Below are 19,297 nucleotides of genomic sequence, written 5' to 3'. Positions count from 1 at the left end.
GTCAGAAGAGGGAAAAAAAACGAGACAGACAGAGAGAACACACAAACGATAAATATTGGGAATGTAAAGGGAGACATCACTTTATATCCTAAAGATGTTAAAGAAAAATAAAAAATATTATAAACATGATGTCATTACCTTTTAAAATTTAGTAGAAATGGACAAATTACTTGACAGATGCACACTACCAAATCTCATTCAGAAAGGTAGATAGCGTGATCCATTCTATATCTATTTTCTAAAAATTGAAAATTTTAGAATTTAAAAATCTATCCACAAAGATAGATTTTTGTGTAGCTTAAAATCTATCCACAAAGAAAACTTCACTCCCAATGGCTTTACTGATGAAACCTATCAAACATTTAAGAAAGAAATACACAAACCCTTCCAGTAAATGAAACAGTAAGGCATACTTGCCCGTTCACGCTTTAAGGTCAGCAGTACTCTGACGTCAAAACCACATAAAGACACTATACAAAAAGATAACTACAAATTAACAGCTTTTATAAGCAGAGATGCTAATATTCTTATGAAAATTTCAGCAAATTGAAATAAAAGTATTTTTAAAAAATTCATCATTACCAATGAAGTTTATCCCAGTAGCAAAAGCTTGATTCAGCTTTGGAATTCAACTTTGGAATTCATCAATGATGTAATTCACTATACTAACAGACTAAAGAAGAAGAACTACATAATCATCATCTCAATAGATGCAAAAAAAAAAAAAAAAAAAAGCAGCACTTGACAAAATTAATTCCTGATAAAAACTCTCAACAAACTAGATACAAAAGGAACTTCCTCAACCTGAGAAAGGGCTTCTACAAAAAGCCTACAGTTAATATCATACTTAATGATGAAAGACTGAATGTCTTCCCCTAAAATCAGTAAAAAGAGGTTATAAACCACTTTTAACATTGGAAGTCCTGGCCAGTGTAATAAGGTATTAAAAAAAAAAAAAGCATTAAGATTGAAAAGGAAGATGAAAAATTTTATTTACACAGATGACATGACTGTCTATGTAAAAAGAGATAATAAAATAGAACAGAATCCACAAACAGGTTACTAGAATAAGTGAGTTTAGGAAGGTTACAGGATAAAAGATCAATATACAAAAAAATGAATGTATTTCTAAATACCAGCAACACAAAATCAGAAATCTGATGAAAGAAGCACAGGATCAGTATAATTACAAGTACAAATACTGCTGAGAAAAATTTTAATCTAAATAAATAGAGAGATATAGCATGCTCATGGGTTGAAAGATTAACGTTAAGATGCCAAATTGGTTCAATGTAATCCCAATCAAAATCTGATCCTTTTTTGTAGAAATTGACAAGTTTACTTTAAAGTTCATAGGGAAATACAAAGCACCTAAAATATCCAAAACAATTTTAAAAAGAAGCACAAAACTTAAGGGTTAATGCTATACAACTTTAAGACTTAATTATTAAGTGTTAGTAAAAACAGTGTGGTATTGGCTTAAAAATAGTTATATAGTAAAGCAATTATACTCTAATAAAGATGTTAAAAAAAAAAGAATAGTCATATAGGTCAATGGAATAGCATAGAGTCAAGAATGAGGCCCACGTGTATCTGGACAAATGATTTTCTGCAAAGATGACAAGATATTTGAATAGGGAAAGATGTCACCAACAAATGATGATGGAGCAACTGAATATCCAAATGCAAAGCGTGAACCTCTACCCTTACCTGACAACATAGTAAAATTTAATTCAGTAAGATTCACAGTCCTAAATGTAAGAACTGAAATTATAATACTTCTAGAAGAAAATCTCAGAGAAAATATTAGTGACTTAGGGTTAGGCAAAGATTTCTTAGATAGGACACTAAAAGTACTAAATCACAGAAGCAAAAAAAATAAATTTCACTTGATCAAAATAAAAACCTTCTGTTCCTCAAAAGACACTCTTAGGGAAATAAAGGACCAAGCCAAGAACTGGAAAAAATAACTGCAAAACATATATTCAATAAAGCACTTGCACTCAGAATATATAAAGAACTCTCACAACTAAATAATTAGAAAACTTGATGAAAAAAATAGGTAAAATATTTCAATAGACACTTTGGCAAAGAAAATATTTAAATGGTGAACAGGCACATGAAAAGATGCTGAACATCATTAGTGATTAGGGAAATGCAATTTAAAATGACAATCTACTAAACACCACTAGAATGGCTAAAATATGAAGACTATAAACTCCAACTATTGGCTGGGATGTGAAACAATTTTATTCTCATATATAACTGGTGGGAACAGAAAATATTATAGTTATATATATACTCTCATATATAACTGGTGGGAACAACAACTTTGAAAAATTGTTTAGCATTCTTATACAGTCAAACATACATTTAACCTGTGATCTACCAAGCAATCCTACCCCTAGGAAACATAAGTTCAAACAAAGACTTCAACTGAATGTTTATAACAACCTTTATCAAAATAGCTGAAACCTGGAAATAACCCAAATGTCCACTGGCTGGTGAACGGGATAGACAAACTGTGAAATGTCCACACAATGAAATAATATTCATCAATAAAAAGGAGTTAGTATTCATACATGTAACAACACTGATTAATCTCAAAATAATTATGAATGAAAGAAGCCATATAAAAATGAATTCACTTTATGATTCCATCTATATAAAATTCTAGGAAATGTAAACTAATCTACAATGACAGATCAGTGTTGCCTAACTATGGAGGGAAACAGGTAGGGATGGGTAGAATGGACTACAAAGGGAAAAACGAAACTTTTGGTGATGATGGATATGTTCATTATCTTGACTGTAGTAATGGTTTCATGAGTTAATACATATGTTAAAATGTATCAAATTGTATGCTTTAAAAATGTACAGTCAACTGCATGTCAAGTATACCTCAAACATGGTTTTAAAAAATATTTTAAGCAACATACATTTAAAAGCATAACATAAAAACACAGAAAGATAGCCAATCTATTAAAAAAGTACATTTATTATCACAGACCCAATAACAGTTAAAATATCAAGTAAGACACCTATGAGTTAACATAATTATTTTCTTGTAACACTCTCTTGTTTTCTAGGACTATTTTATCTTTGCTGTTAACTGACAAGAAGGTGGCTGCTTTAAGCAATATTTCTTCCTAGGCATTCATGTCTTTCACAAACTGAAGAATATAATCAGCAGAATACACAATACACAGAATCCTGATAAAAGTCAGCAGAATGACACAGTAAACAAAGGTAAGCAGAAATTGCAGGAAGACGTTAAACGTCATTTCTTAGTAAAGTAAATCACTTACCACCTGTCGTGTCTTTTTCCTAGTTAGCTAATTATTCCAACACTGATTTCTAAATTTGTTTGAAAAGTTAAACTGAAATTTAATGTTTTACTTACCAGCTGTTTTTCTTGTTTCTCTAAAGCTGCTCGATCTCTGATTATAGCCCTCTGTGTACCTCGTAACTCTCGATTCTGTTCCTTTATTACATCTAAGAGAACCACAGAAGAAACCTAAATGTATGAGCTGTAAAATCTTCTTCAATACCATTTAAAATACTGGACTCAGAAACCTCAATTTAAAAAAAAAAAAACTTAAATTACAAGATGTTAAATTTTTTTTGTTTCAATTCAATATACTAAAAATTAATCAAATGTTAAAACAAATTATAAATATTGATTATATAAAAAAGTACAGAAGTGCAAATATGCTATAGTTTAGCCAAAAGTATATATAAATCACAGTAAAATACTCCCTTAGAGAACTGATTATTATACAATGTTTTATATGGCATATATATATATGTCATATGCATACACACGTGGACGCACACACACACACACACACACACACCCTTCTCATCTCTCCTTACTCCAGTATTACATGAAATTCCAAGAAAGAAGACAAGCAATGTGTTTATTAAATCTTTTCTTCTACACTAAGTCATCATAACAGAGTGAACCAGCCGACCTTCCAATGAAGCAGACCTGGATTTGAATCGCACCTCTGCCACTTGATAATTATATGATGATACCTTGCAAAGTTAGTTAACACTCTAAACCTCAGGTTTCTTACAAAATTAGGATTGTTGTTAAGGAGTAAATAACATACACAATGCCCTGATATATTGTAAGTGTCCAGTCATTGTTAATGTCTTTCTCATTTATCTCAATTCATCTGGATCCACCGGTCTCACCTTTTTTTTAAAAAGATTTTTTTTGATGTGGACCATTTTTAAAGTCTTTATTGAATTTGTTACAATATTGCTTCTGTTTTATGTTTTGGTTTTTTGGCTGTGAGGCATATGGGATCTTAGCTCCCCGACCAGGTGTCGAACCCACACCCCCTGCATTGGAAGGCGAAGTCTTAACCACTGGACTGCCAGGGAAGTCCTAATCTTACCTTTTGAAGAATTAAAATATTAGTCTGAGACTGACAGACTATCATGGGTTAACTGTTACTAAATAGTGATTTCTTCAAAGGATCACAGATATGGATAGCAATGCTTGCCAAAACTGTTCCCTCATTGTCAGGAATCTTGCTAAGTGCTTACATACAGTATACAGTATAATGTTCACAATAATGCCATGGAGTTGGTTTTTCTATTATTTTATATATATGAGAAAACTAAGTATTAGTAAATTTAAATAATGTGCCCAAGGAATCCAAGTGTTGTCTCCTGAATCAGTGATCTTAATCATTTCACTAGAGTACCTTTTTAGTAAAGAGGTAGATTTAAAACCACCACCACCACAACAGAAAGAATAGTCTCTTCATCAAATGGCACTGGGAAAACTAGATATTCACATGACACACACACACAAAAAGAAATTGGACCCCTACCTCACACCATATATAAAAATTAACTCATAAAAGATTAATGACCCAAATATAAGAGATAAAATCATAAAACTCAGAAGAAAACACAGGAGTAAATCTACATGATTTGGGATTTGGCAACTGATTCTTAGATATGACACTAAAATCACAAGCAACAAAAGAAAAAATAGATAAATGGGACTTCGTGAAAATTAAAAACTGTGATTAAAGGACATTACCAAATGAAAAGACAGTGTAGAAAATGGGAGGAAATATGGGCTTCCCTGGTGGTGCAGTGGTTGACAGTCTGCCTGCCAATGCAGGGGACATGGGTTCGTGCCCTGGTCCGGGAAGATCTCACGTGCCGCGGAGTGGCTGGGCCCGTGAGCCATGGCCGCTGAGGCTGTGCGTCCAGAGCCTGTGCTCCGCAACGGGAGAGGCCACAGCAGTTAGAGGCCCGCATACCGCAAAAAAAAGAAAATGGGAGGAAATATATGTAAATTATATATGAGTCTAGTATCCAGAATATATAAAAAACTCTGACAGCTCAAAAACAAAAGACAAACAACTCAATAAATGAGTGAAGGCCTTGAATAGACATTTCTCCAAAGATACACAAATGGCCAATAAACACTTGGAAAAGATGCAAAATATCATTAGTCATTAGGAAAACCAGATACCACTTCACATCTGCCAAAATTGCTATAATCAAAAAAAGGAAAATAAGTGTTGATTTGCCAGTAGGAATGTAGATTATTTCAGCCACTGTGGATAACAGTTGGGTGGTTCCTCAAAAAGTTAAACATAAAATTACCAAATCACCTCACAATTCCCCTCCTAGGTATTCACCCAAAAGAACTGAAACAAGTACCTAAACAAATACTCTCTACACAAATGCAGCACTATTTACAATAGTCAAAAGGTGGAAACAACTCAAATATCCATGAACTGATGAATTGATAAACAAACTGTGGTGTATACATATAATATAATGGAATATTGTTCAGTTATTTAAAAAAATGAAGTACTGATACATACTGCAACATGGATAAACCTCAAAAGCGTGCTAAGTGAAAGAAGCCAGTTACAAATGGCCTTTTATGATTACACTCATATGAAATATCCAGAATAGGTCTACAAAGACAGAAAGCAGATTGATAGTTGCCAGGAGTTGGAGAGAGGGGGGACGGATGAGTCACTACTTAATGGATATAAGGTTTTATTTTAAAGTGATGAAAATGTTTTGGAACTAGACAGCGTAGTTATACACCATTGTGAATGCACTAAATGTTACAGACCTGTTCACTCTAAAATGACTAATGTCATGTGACTTTCATCTCAATTAAAACAGCAGCAAAGCCAGCAACCGTTATCCTTTTTAGTGATGGAGCATCACAACTTATATACTACACATTTCTGTTTTAATGAAACTTTACTCAGAATACAAATAACTAATTACACTGAGTAATAGGCACTATACTAAGTGCTTCACAACAACCCCCAAAGGTAGGTACTATTATCTCACTTGTTTCAGAGGGGGGAATTGATATTTGGTGAGGTAATCTGCCCAAGGGAGAAAAAGTGGTAGGATTCACATACAGCCATTCTGATTCCAAGGCCTCTGATTTTAAATATGCTATTACACTGTGAAGCTTTTAGGAAAACAAAAAGTAAAGTTATCAGAGACATAATCCTTATAAATATAGATCCATATCAATAAAAATACTGTTAAAACAGAATGAAAAACATTTCATGTTATTATATAGAATATAACTAATCAACTACAATGACTTTCTGAATAAAAGTTAAAATAAGATGCCAGAGCTCCTATATCCTACATACAAGACATCTATTTCTCCTCCTTTTCTTACTCTGTTTCTCAATGAAGTTATATTGGTGGACATCTCATGCTCAGGATTTACTAAGAACACATTCTATATGTTCCTTAAATATAAGAATATGAAACCATAAAATATCTATATGGGAGGTGAAAAGAGAGGGAGCTCTCTCCCTCCACCAACTTTCTTCTGGATGGGAAACATGTTTCATTTAAAAAAGAGGGAAGGAGATATTCTATAGACAAATGTATTTGGGAAATGTTCAAGTTGGAAAAAAAAATAAACCGATTTCTTTGCTTCAAGGCTTCTAAGAACGTTTAACATAAGAATATACATTGTCAATCTTTAAGGGGAGAATATGTGATAGATTGTTTCCCAAATTTATTAAGCCAAGGATCCCTTTTGAGAAATCTCTATTAAAATTTCTCAGATACAAATGTTTCATGAAGCATTGGTTGGGATCCTATTCTAAAATAACATGACTTATTAGTTTGCTAGGGCTATCATAACAAACACCACAGACTGAGTGCTTAAACAACAGAAATTTATTTTCTCCTAGTTCTGGAGGCTGTAAATCCAAGATTAAGGTGCTGGTAGGGTTGGGTTTTCCTGAGCCCTCTCTCCTTGGCATGCAGATGTCCACCTTCTTGCTGTGTCCTCACATGGCCTTTTATCTGTGTGTGCCCATCCCTGGTATCTCTTCCCCTTCTTACAGGGACACCAGTCCTATTGGATTAGGGCTCCACCCTCATGATCTCATTTAAGCTTAATAATCTCCCTAAAGACCCTATCTCCAAATACAGTCACATTAGGAGTTGGGGCTTCAACATACCAATTTTAAGGGGACATAATTAGGTCCACAACACATGATATTTTTCCTCTGACATCTACAGATTCATACTAAACAAAATAACAAAGAAAGCTCTCATTTCCCCTTTCAAAACAGTCGTCAGCCTTTTCATCCTCAACATTTAAACCCTCTAAATTTTTATCTTTTGGTCTTAGTTCCCTATTTTGCCCAAGGCAATGGATTGGTATGAAAACATTCAACACTTATCCTACTATTTCAATAGAAAATATGCCCTAAATTTAAAACTATGAAATTACAAATGAACTTTTAGAGTACAGCCCCTTTATACTAAAAACTCCCTGAACTCAACTAGGATAAGATGAAATATTAAAATAATGATGACGGTCTCCTAAAGTTACAAAAGTACTGGGCTGAAAGAGAAGTCACTGTATTGATAAGTTGAATTGTGACCAGGTAATTGACACAGTGCAAAGCACTGTGAAACACTACTGAAAGCCTTGACTGCTAAGATCTAGAATGTTATCCACATACATTTTTTTCATTACTTGGGTGGCATAATGAAAAATACATTATTTGGTCTTTGGCTTGAGTTCCTGGCACAAAGGTCCTAAAACCCTTGGAATTTCCTGAGTGATAGAAACATCTTTTGACTCAGAGAGGGGTACACCTAGATAGCTTCAGGATGGGGCTGGTTACCAGAAAGTCCAAATATTTGATTAGAAGGTGGGAAATTTCAGCCCCATCCCTCAGGAGAGGGGAGTGGGACCAGAGGTTGGGTTATAATAACTCTTGAACAAAGAGATCAGAAGAGCTTCTGGGCTCGTGAACATATTGATGTTCTGGGAAGGTAACATGTACAGAGAGGGCAGAGAAGCTCTGAGCTGCACCCCTCACCACCGCCCCCCTGCATAATAACTTGCTTCCGTTTGGCTGTTCCCGAGTTGCATCCTTATAATAAAATGGTAATACTAAGTAAAGCACTTTCCTGAGTTATGAGTTGTTCCAGTGAATTACCAAACCTGAAGAGGGAGTTGTGGTGACACTAGAATTTATAGCTGGTCGGTCAGAAGTACTGGTGGTAATCTAGGACTGTGACTGGCCTCTTAAGTGAGGACAGTCTTGTGGACAGAGCCCTTAACCTGCGGTGTGGGGTCTGTGCTAACTCTAGACAGTTAGTGTTAGTATTGAACTGAACTGCTGGAGACACCCAGTTGGTGTCAGAGAATCAGAGTAAAGAACAGATATAGCCATCTTTCTTGAAAAACAAGTAGGACATGAAATTTTAACAAAACATAATTTAAATGGTTTGACTTCACTTTTCTTAATTTTATGTAACTATGTGTACCATAACTGTCACTGTATATAAGAGAAGGAAAATAAAGAAAATTAACTACTGCATATTCCACAGCCTATTGTTAATAGACCTATTAATATTTAAACAGTTCTAGGCTATAAACCAAGAGCATCTAATGTTATACTAAAACAGAGTCATAACACTTTAAAACATATTAAGGTAAGTAGGAAAAGACAGTAAAATATTTTTTCATATGAGATGACAGGTATATCCTATAAAACAAATTACTCTTTAATTTTCTTTAAAAACAATCCCTACACTAAACCCCCAGTTGGTCTTCTAGATAATTCAGAAGGAATAACATGAGAAAGATTCTGAGACAATTTTAATGTTTTTAAGGCCAAGTTTATTCCCAATCATATTTATTTCTTAGTAGGTCTGATTGATTCCTAAGATTACAAGCTCTTTAAGAGCAAGGAACACATTTTATTTTATTTACCTATCTGTATTCCCATTTTACTTTGTGTCAACAACTATACCAATATATTAGTTAACGGTAATCTAAGGCAGCACAAACATATATCAAAATGTAAAAGGATTTGCCTTATAGTCATAATTTAACACATTTCTTTAAAAATATATAATAAAATCTATTGGTTATCAAGAAAGATGGCTGATAATTTAACAAATTATCATAGTAAGATCTGAACTACGATAGATACCTTTCTACAATGGAAAAATGTAACACTGAAATAATCAGATGTTTCTCTTACAATTTTTTGCTGTCCCGTTTTTCATTCTGAGTTATGACCATAACAGAAATATGTGCAAGTACTGCTGACCTAGGAGAGACGGAGCGCTTGGCTCTGCCTATCCTGTGCTTCCCTGTGCATCCCGTTTCCTCCTCTAGTCAAGATCACTCCCTGAACTCTCATACGCCAGCACTTCTTCTACCTCGTGGGGCACTGTGAAGTGTTTCGTAACAGGTGGCTATAGGGAACTTGCACAATGTGAAAATACATGGGACTGCCTGTGGCGTGCTCTCTCTGTTACCATTTGGTGAGGTCCAAAGGGTCTGGGAACTCCCCCACCCACCACCCTCTCCTCACCCACACCCAGCACAACACTGAGAAAAAGCCACTCAGGCCTGCTCCACTCTGGGAGCTAAAGCCTGTCTCAAGCCTTTCAGGCTCTTTTTAACTGAACAAAAGAAGGCATGTATACATTAGAGTGATAAGATCACTGATGTAAATTTTGGACTTAAGAAGATACAGACAGAAAAGCTCATTCTGTACTCTTTGGTTCTGAGCCAATAAGGCCTATCTGCTTACAGAAAAAAGAAAGAAAAAAGCCAAAAAATAAAAAATAAAATCTAAAAGAGCCTCTCATGTGGTCTAGCTCACCAGAATTCTCTACTGGGATTTGAGGCCAAGCCCCAACTTGAACTATGGCTGTCCTTCTAGACCCTGCTCATTTACATGCTATTTGCACATCTGAGGCTTAAAGCAAAAAGTGGTTACCAACTGCAAATACAGACATTCAGTAATCTGTGAGTAATATCCTCTAAAGTGCCTATCGTTTGAGAAAAGGGAGGGGGCCTGTCTCAAGCTCTCCGGAAAGTTCAGGATTACTGCCCCATGAGCGCTAAGGCACAACTCACCGACTGTACCACTCAGCTGGATACAAGCCGGTCTCTTAGACAGCATCCGCGTACCATGTACTGGGTTTGCCACTTTACTATAAGGTCGTGATGGACTTTTTAATCTAATATATTTTTTCTGCTTTTAAATGTATTTCTTCAGAGAAAAATCATTTTGATTTATGCAACTTTATTGCCTACCAATTATCCTGAATCTAATGATCACATGGGTTGAGAAAGGAGCACAAAATGCTCCCACATCCTGCTTTACCATCTCCATTAACTGGGTTTTGGAAATCAAGATCCAAGAGGAAAGTGAGCTTCCTCTTCAGATTTCATGTGCAAGCTCTGCAAGCTAGTATCAATGGAAATAGTGGGTACTCTGGCACTGGTATAGTGGGACAATGGATATTAGATAAACCCTGATCGTGGCTATGAACAGAAGAGCTGGGAGTGTGAGTTCAGCTAAAGCAGTCATGGTGGAGCTCACCAATGAACAATAAAGGGGGATGGGGGTCCTGGCCATTTGGGGCTATACCATTTTCTTAGGTTGATGAGGAGAAAAAAACTGCAAAAATGCTCCAAACTCAAAGGTTAAGGGGTAAGAAACAAATACTAAAGGCCAGTAACCAGAAAATACCAGCTCTAAAAGCCAAATTTACTCAGAGGCAGAAGGACAATGACAATGAGAGAGTGGGTGAGGAGAAATCAGAATTTGATATGCAAAGCAAACTTGTTTCTCAGGCTTTGGACATGATATATGAGAAATCAGGGAGAAAAGGTATCAGCTTAATTAACCAGTTTTAAACACATGAAAAAGAAAAAATAAAAACAAAAATAACTAAACTATAGGAAACAGAAAGGACAGTAGAGAATCATGCCAACAGCTTTACTCTATACAAAGATCCACTTAAGAACAAGGTTGAAGTTGAAAAGCTCAGCAGGACTCACTTGGGAGGAAGAGGTAGAACACTAAGAGAATAGGAGTCTAGCCCTAAGGTAGGATAAAAGGAAGCAATAAGGAATGTTTTTTCCCCCACCAGTAAAGTCTCAAAAGTCACTGAAGCCCTGAGGAATTCATTGAAATGAATTTGTTCATTATTATTAAAATATCAGTGTTTTCAAGAGCTGAAGGAAGGTTTTGAGATGTCAGCTGTTGGCACATCTTTGGGTCTTATGTGGTTCTCAAAGACACAGCCTTTGGCATCATCATCAATAACAGCTTCAGAAAACTGTCAAAGGGCAGTTTTCAGCTTAGATAAGTAAGGGAATGAGGGAATGACCCTTTGAAAGAACAGTCTCACAGATATATGGATGGACTTGAAGGTAGAAAATGGTAGCATGAAAAGAAATACCAGTCTTTGGTATCATGCTTGGGATGGAGAAATACAGAGGAAAGATATTTTCCTACAGAAATATCTGTTCCTAGGCTTCTGAAAGGGCCTCCTGCCTTGCTGTTCTCTATGCCTAGGAGGTTCACGTAGCAGATCATCACATGACTATTTCTTCTCAACATTCTGTTTTTCCCTCAAATGCCACATAAGTCGGGAAATCTTTTTTCATCACTCAGGTAACCACTCTCCCACACACACAAACAACAACAACAAAAACAGCAATAATGGATTTGGGGGGGGCAATAGAGGAAATTTTGAATTTCATTCCATATTAAATAATGTTATTGTATACTATTAAATTTTTTGAGAGTCATCATGGCATGTGGTTATACAGGTGAACATCCTGTTCTTGGGAAATATTTGGTGGACTATTCAGAGATAGTTTCATTATGTCTATAACTTACCCTAAATAGTTCAACAAGAACCCACATGTGTGTACATAAGTACATATAAAGACATACAAACATAGAGGAGGGAGAGAGAGAGCAAATGTGGCATAATGTTAATAACTGGTGCATTTAGGCAATGCGAAAATGGGTGTTCATTGAATACTGTCACTTCAACTTTTCTGTAGATTTGAAATTGTTCAAAATAAAAAGAGAATAGTCTACATTCCTAAAAATAAACAAATAAATAAAAGTATGAAAAATTTTTGCTCAGAAAAATGATCAGAAGAGAGAATGGTGCTCCTGAATTCCTTATTCAATTATTTTTCTTTGGTGTGCCAAGAATTTAGGGACCAAACAGAAAGTAATTTGAGTTTTTAAATATTCAGAATAATAATCACTCTGGGAACACACAACACGCTAGGAAAGATCTGGGTACTTACTGTAGGTAGCACCATAAGAATTTTGTATTTTACTTGGAAGAAAGCAGAATGTTTCTGAAGGGGATCTAATATATAGAGATGGCAAATTTTATTCCTTCTTGAGCTATAAAAAATGTGGCATCACAACTGACTCTTGTCAGATTTATCCAACTTAGTCAAAACTTCACAGGTTCTGAACTCTGGAAAACTAGCATACATGGATATCACCCCAATGAGGCAAAACCCAAGAAGCTTTGTTCCTCTACTGTCAGTAACATTACTCAAATTATCTCTAAACTTGTACTAAGGTTCGAGGTGAGTGGCGATAATATGGATGTAGACTATAGTAAGCTCTGGATACTGGGAACACAACTTTTGGTTAGTAAATGCTACTATTTTGGAATTTACTCTCTAAATTCTAAACTGCTGCAGCTATTTTCATTTATGCTGAAGACTCTCTGCAACCTTGCAAATGTGGAATGAAGGAAAAACTTCGAAAAAGCATAATCCAACTTTGGAAGTGCGTGAGGATCTACTTTGATTCTGGCGAATGCAAATCGGGAAGCAGATGGGAATTCTATGCAAAAAGTCATCATAATTTAAAATATGTCAGCGTGAGAAAGAGTATGGTATATGCAGATGAATATGAGAAGTGTTCTTGGAGAGTAAAATGACATGGCTAGAAAGGAAGACAAGGACCAGATCAAGCAGGGCCATACATACCTTATTAAAGAGCATTCACTCGATCCTTTTAGTGCTAGAGACTCAATAAATGGATATATACTTAGGACTAGCATAGTAAGATTTGGATTTCATATATATCAATCACACAGGCAACTTTGTATTGAGTTGGCCAAAAAGTGTCTTTGGTTTTTCAGTAAAAATAAAAGACACATTTTTCATTTTCACCGAGAACTTTACTGAACAACGTATTCACCATTTTGTTCCACTACCTTCTGCCATTTTTCAGGCAACTTCATAATTCCATCTTCCCAAAACTTTTTATTTTTTTGAGAAAAGAACTGTTCCAGGTGCCTTTTACAGTCTTCCAGGGAATTGAAATGTTTTCCATTAAGAGAATTTTGTAAAGACCGAAATACATGGAAATACGAAGGTGAAATGTCTGGTGACGGCGGATGAATCAGAACTTCCCAGCCAAGCTGTAACAGTTTTTGCCTGGTCATCAAAGTAACATGCAGTCTAGCGTTATCTTGATAGAAGATTATGCGTTTTCTGTTGACTAATTCTGGATGCTTTTTGTCGAGTGCTGCTTTCAGTTAAGTCTAATTGGGAGCAGCACTTGTGGGAATTAATCGTTTGGTTTTCTGGAAGGAGCTCATAACAGAGGACTCCCTTCCAATCCCACCATATACACATCACCTTCTTTGGATGAAGACCGACCTTTGGTGTGGTTGGTGGTAGTTCATTTTGCTTGCCCCATGATCTCTTCCATTCCAGTAGCCAATCACATGCAGAAATACAGTCAAGTTTTTTTTCATTAAACTTATGTGGAACCCAAACATCAAAGTGATTCACATAACCAAGCTGGGGCAATGGATTTTCAACGCTTGATTTGGATATTTTGAGTATGTTGGCTATCTCACAAGTGGTATAACATTGATTGTTCTCAATTAATGTCTCGATTTGATCCCTATCAACTTCAACTGGTCTACCGGACCGTGGAGCACCGTCCAGCAAGAAATCTCCAGCAGGAAACTTCGCAAACCACTTTTGACACGTTCGATCAGTCACAGCACCTTCTCTATACGCTGCACAAATCATTTTTTGCATTTCAGTTGCGTTTTTACCTTTCTTGAAATAATAAAACATAATATGCCGAAAATGTTTTTCTTCCATCTTCAATATTAAAATGGCTACACAAAAATTCACCAACTTTGATAAGTCTTTTTTTTAAATGCACGCTGATATGACAGTCATTACACACAATCTAACAAAATTGTTTCGAATGAAGTTAAAGACAACTAAGTGCTACTAGAGCCATCTTACAGAAAAAGACAAACAAACCTTTTGGCCAACCCAATAGATGAATGATTTAAAGGCTATGAAGTTACAGGAAAGAAACACAGAAAAGTGATGTAGTAAAGTGTAAGATAAATGGGATCTGAATAAGAGCAAGGAAGATCATATGTGCCAAACATTTAAGAGGCAAAAGGGACAGGACTTGGTAATTAATTGAAGATAGAGGGCAAAATCAAGAAGTGCCAAACACTAGAAGAGGAGAACCCAGTAAAGGAACTGACTTGAAGGAGATGGTGATGAATTCTGTTTGGGATCTGTTTTAATTTGAGGAATTTGGGACATCAAGGCAGAGATACTTAGCAAACTATTGGATATATTGGTCTGAAACTCAGAAAAATATATCTAGAGATACACAATTGGGATCCATCAGCACTTGGGTTATATCTAAAATAATAAGAGTTTAGATAAGATCATGTAGGGAGAGAATGTACAATTAGAATAGTGGTAGTTCAAGATGGAACCAAGAAAAATACTAACATTTAAAGGGCAGGTTCAAATAAGAAAGGAAGAAAGGAGGAGAGAAAAGGAAGAAAGGAAGAAAGCAGGGAGGAAAGAAGGAAGGAAGAAAGAAAGGAAAAATGAAAGAAAAACATAAAAGGAAAACGAAAAAGAGTAGTCAGAAAAATTTGAGGAAAATTAAGACAGTGTTATGTCATGCGAGCTGAAAGAAAATTTCAAGGAAGAAATTATTGTCAAAATCAAATGCAAAACATAAGCCCAAGAGACGATCACTAAAAAATGACCACTGGATTTGGTGATCTAGAAGTCATTGATGATCTTAGCACGATCTCATTCATTATATGAGATGTAAAACAAACTGCTGTACAATGGGGGGCATCAGAGAAGTAAAGAAGTGAAGATAGGAGACATCACCACTCCTTCGAGAGGTTTCGATGAAGAGCAAAAAGAGACTGGAAAATACTTCCTAAGAAAATGCTGGGTTAAGGGACAGTCAGGAAAAGGAGGGTTGTTTCCAGTTCTACCACCATTAGAAATTAAAGTTCTAATACTAATTCTGAGAGAAAAGAGTCTGGCTCACAGACAAAAGGTAGGTGTACATGGTACCTACCAAAAGCTGAGAATTCCATGTACTTAGCAAGAACAGCAAAATTAAACTGTGCCACAGGCCCTCCAATAAGAAGAAATAACAATGATAATACCCAAAGAGATGAGGTCCTGGCTCTGCTGTAGGCCCGTACCCAAGTTAATTTAGTAGCTGTGTGATCTTGGGCAAGTTACTTAGTCCTTTGCCTCTCAGTTTCCTCATCTATAAAGTGGGGATAATAATAGTACTTATAGGTTTTGTAAGAATTAAATAAGATACTGATACAAAATGCTAACAGTGCTGGCTTAGAGTAATACCTCAAATTTGTCTTTGGTGAGGATAACAGACAAAAAGTATATAGTGCCTAAAGAACTTCACTTTTTAAGAGGCATATTTAGTTGTGCATTCATGACAAGTCCTCATGGCATCCTGATTCACAGGTTCATAATTAGCTTCAATAAATAGGTCACCATTAGTCCACTTAGGAAAAAAACAAAAGAAAAACAAAAAACAAAAAAACACTGTAGATAAACACATTGCCATATATATGCCTTATATATATATATGTGTGTATAACTTATAAATCAGTAAAAGTACTCAACTGTAATTTCAAATTCAAAAGAATCTCTTCTTTAGCACTGAGGTACAATTCTCATTAATTTTTGTAACAAAGTATACACTGCAGAGACTTGTTCATCTTTATGTCAAAAATGAATTAAACATAACTCTGAATAGTAATAAGTGCTCTAATGTTGTCTCCCTTTTTAATTTATATGTGCAGTATTCTTTAATGATATAGTACGCAACTCTTCTAGCCAATTCAAAGAGACAAAAAGATTCAATTATTCTCCAGCTCTATAAGCAGTTACATATTTTCTTTTATATCAGAATTCATTAATGCTGAAACAGATAAAAAGACAGCATACAGTAAAAGATCTTGTGATCAATAATCAACGAGTCTAAGGATCTGGGAGAAATGCATAAGAATACATTTAATTTCATAATATATAGCCTCATTATTGCTAAGAAGAATGCTGTCACCTTTTAAACAAAACACCTGATTTTTGATAAAACAAAGAATAAAAACATCAGTAAATCTCTAGATCAAAATAGTGAAAGTACAGGTCGACAGTTAAGATGTCATTAAGTGATCTGAATTGCCATGATAATTTAAGAAAACGTCAAGTATGCAGTTTGGTAGTTATAGTAAATGTACAGTGGCCAAATTTATATTCAGAAATTTCATACACAGATCTTTAAGACAGTAGTATAGTTCCTGCCAAAAGTCCTTAGAATCTTTTTCTCGCAAATAAGTGTATTTAGCAAAAACATTATTTCTTGGATGAATTAACCTAACTTCAAATAAATATACAGTTAAACACCCTCACTGCACATCCTCATTGTCTTTTTTTTTTCTGCTCTATACTTCAAGTACAATAATCCCTAGATTGCCAAAAGCACCAGGAAGCACAGCACTAAAAATATAGAACTGATATTCATGTCTTTGTAAATATTTTACAGATATCAAGCAATTAAAGCTAGGATGTTTGGCTTATAATGTTAATTTTTAAAATTTAATTTGTAACATCACAGTAAGAAAGATGCAACCCTTTTCCTCTGTTTAGTAAATTCTCACTCTATAAAACTGAAACAAAAAAAATGAACCTTTTTTTCCCCTGGAGTACTATACAATGACTGAAAATCATATTACTGGTACTGAAACACTGAAAAACTAAAGTGCCATGTTAAAGATTAAACAGGATTCTCAGGTAAAGCACACATAAAACTCATTTCACATAATTGTATTACTTCCTATCCCAACTTGGTAGTTATTTCAGGTGTTGTAAGTGGTATTTCTCAGTTAATAAAAGGTCAATTTCACCCACTCAGAATAAGCAAAAATATTATTATGCTCTGTGATAAATTAGGGGTAAAATGACATTATGTGTTGAAGTAAAGGGTAGGGTGGCAGAGTAAAGATGATGTTTTTGTCATCCTCCACAAAATAATTGTGCTGGCATTGGAAAAGTCACTACAAAGGAATGAAGGAGTTACCCCAGGTCTGGACTGAGCACCCTGTTTGTACCAATCACTGTCTAGCTACCACTGCTCCTTTTGTGGCAGAGTTAGACCCCTTACAAAGAAGTGATTCTTCGACTGAACCAACAACAACCTAGATTCAACATGTAATGAGAAACACGATTTTTAAATAACTTGAATGAATTTGATTCCTAGTAGAGTCAATGAAAGTATCAAGACTAATTAAACAGTTATATAAACACATATCAGTCATTCCTTATAAATACCCATTTGTATATTCCTGTACATTCACTTCTTTCCCCCTTAACATGACATTGAGCTAAATGTCTGAAGCAATGCAAGTATCTTAAAATGTAAACTTCTATGCAGATAATGCATACCATATCTCTTCAGATAGCAAAAGATAATCATAAGGGAGAAAAATCTACTATGAAAACTAAATCCAGGCACTTCCCCTGGATTTCTTTAATTTTTCTACCGGTGTCAGTCAAGAAGCATTTTTTTCTCGTCTCTATTGATGGGGTGTTCCTAGGGCAAGACCGGCCCGTACCCAAGTTCATTTTGTAACAGTAGCCTATTACACCCTCCCCCACCTCAACACAGGTTTCCGGTTTGGATGCCCAGAAGTAGTACGGCTCCAAACTGAAGGAGCAGTAAACCAAGCAGGGGAAACCAATAAGAAATTCATCAAATCACCAAATCTAGTGACTCTCAAGGGTCAGCCGCATCCTGCCTCCTTGTATGCTCAGGATCCCGCTAAAGGAGAAACCTGGGGGCGGGGCTGTTAAGGACTATGTTATCAGAGAGAGGAAGCCAGACTGCCCAGGTGAGGTTGAGGTGGGGCGAGTCAGAAGAGATAGGGTAACAGAAAAGTGACGCACGAGGTAGGTCAAGTGGTTACCTGTGGGGCCACTTGATCCAGCCCCGCCCCCAGGGACAGCAACAAGAATCGCGGCCGGAAGCCCGCAAAATACGCCGGGGAAAGACAGAGCTGGGCCCCTTCGGCCCGGCCTGGAACTCACCATCCACGGTTTTCTTCTTGAAGAGGGACGCCATGGTCAGGGACCGCGCCCGGGCAGCCCGGCTCGGCCCGGTCCGGCCCGCGACTGGGAAAGAACCGGAGGGAAAGGACAGGCCTTTGGAGGGCTCGGGATGGCGGAGCGGATGGGCAAGAGAAGAGGGCGGGGTCTCTAGACAGGACCCGCGGAGGGCGGGTATCCACGAACCCTGCCGCAGCGGAGTTGCCCTCAGCTCAGGTGACCGCGAACTAAGACACTTTTTGGAGAAGTCACTTGCAGGCAGCGCCTGCGCGATCTGCGCGCGCGCCTGCGTACTGCGGCGCCTGAAGCTGCAGCCGTTGCCCTCAGTTCAGCTGCTGCCCGCTCTCCTGCTTGCAGCGTCCCAGTGTGGCGAATCATGCGAGGCTAGAGGTGGTAGCAGTGCGTAGGAGACTGCGGGCTGTGTCAGGTAGCTTCTAGGTGCGGGTTCCGTGCTGAATGCTGACAGAGATGAGCCTTACTTAGCGCTCTTCTTGACCCGGAGAAGCTGGAAGTAAGGGGGTCACC

At 36.5% G+C, this 19,297-nt stretch overlaps 1 protein-coding gene across 1 annotated transcript in view; it reads right to left on the bottom strand.

Moving 5' to 3' along the window:
- CHMP2B (charged multivesicular body protein 2B) overlaps positions 1-19,056 on the bottom strand; it is a 29,793-nt gene extending 10,737 nt beyond the window's left edge. Inside the window, exons 1-2 of the mRNA XM_022580398.3 lie at positions 18,755-19,056; positions 3,404-3,495 (exon numbers count right to left, since the gene is read on the bottom strand). Coding sequence (XP_022436106.1) covers positions 3,404-3,495; positions 18,755-18,788 — 126 coding nt within the window. The 5' untranslated portion in view covers positions 18,789-19,056. The remainder of the gene's footprint in view (positions 1-3,403; positions 3,496-18,754) is intronic.
- Between the last annotated feature and the right edge of the window lie 241 nt (positions 19,057-19,297).

Source organism: Delphinapterus leucas, chromosome 4, assembly GCF_059928025.1.
Source record: "Delphinapterus leucas isolate spDelLeu-1000000601 "Yukka" chromosome 4, BTC_Dleu_Yukka2, whole genome shotgun sequence".
Lineage (NCBI taxonomy): Eukaryota > Metazoa > Chordata > Mammalia > Artiodactyla > Monodontidae > Delphinapterus > Delphinapterus leucas.
Note: the sequence above shows the minus strand (reverse complement) of the source record. Positions and strands in the feature narration are given on the sequence as shown.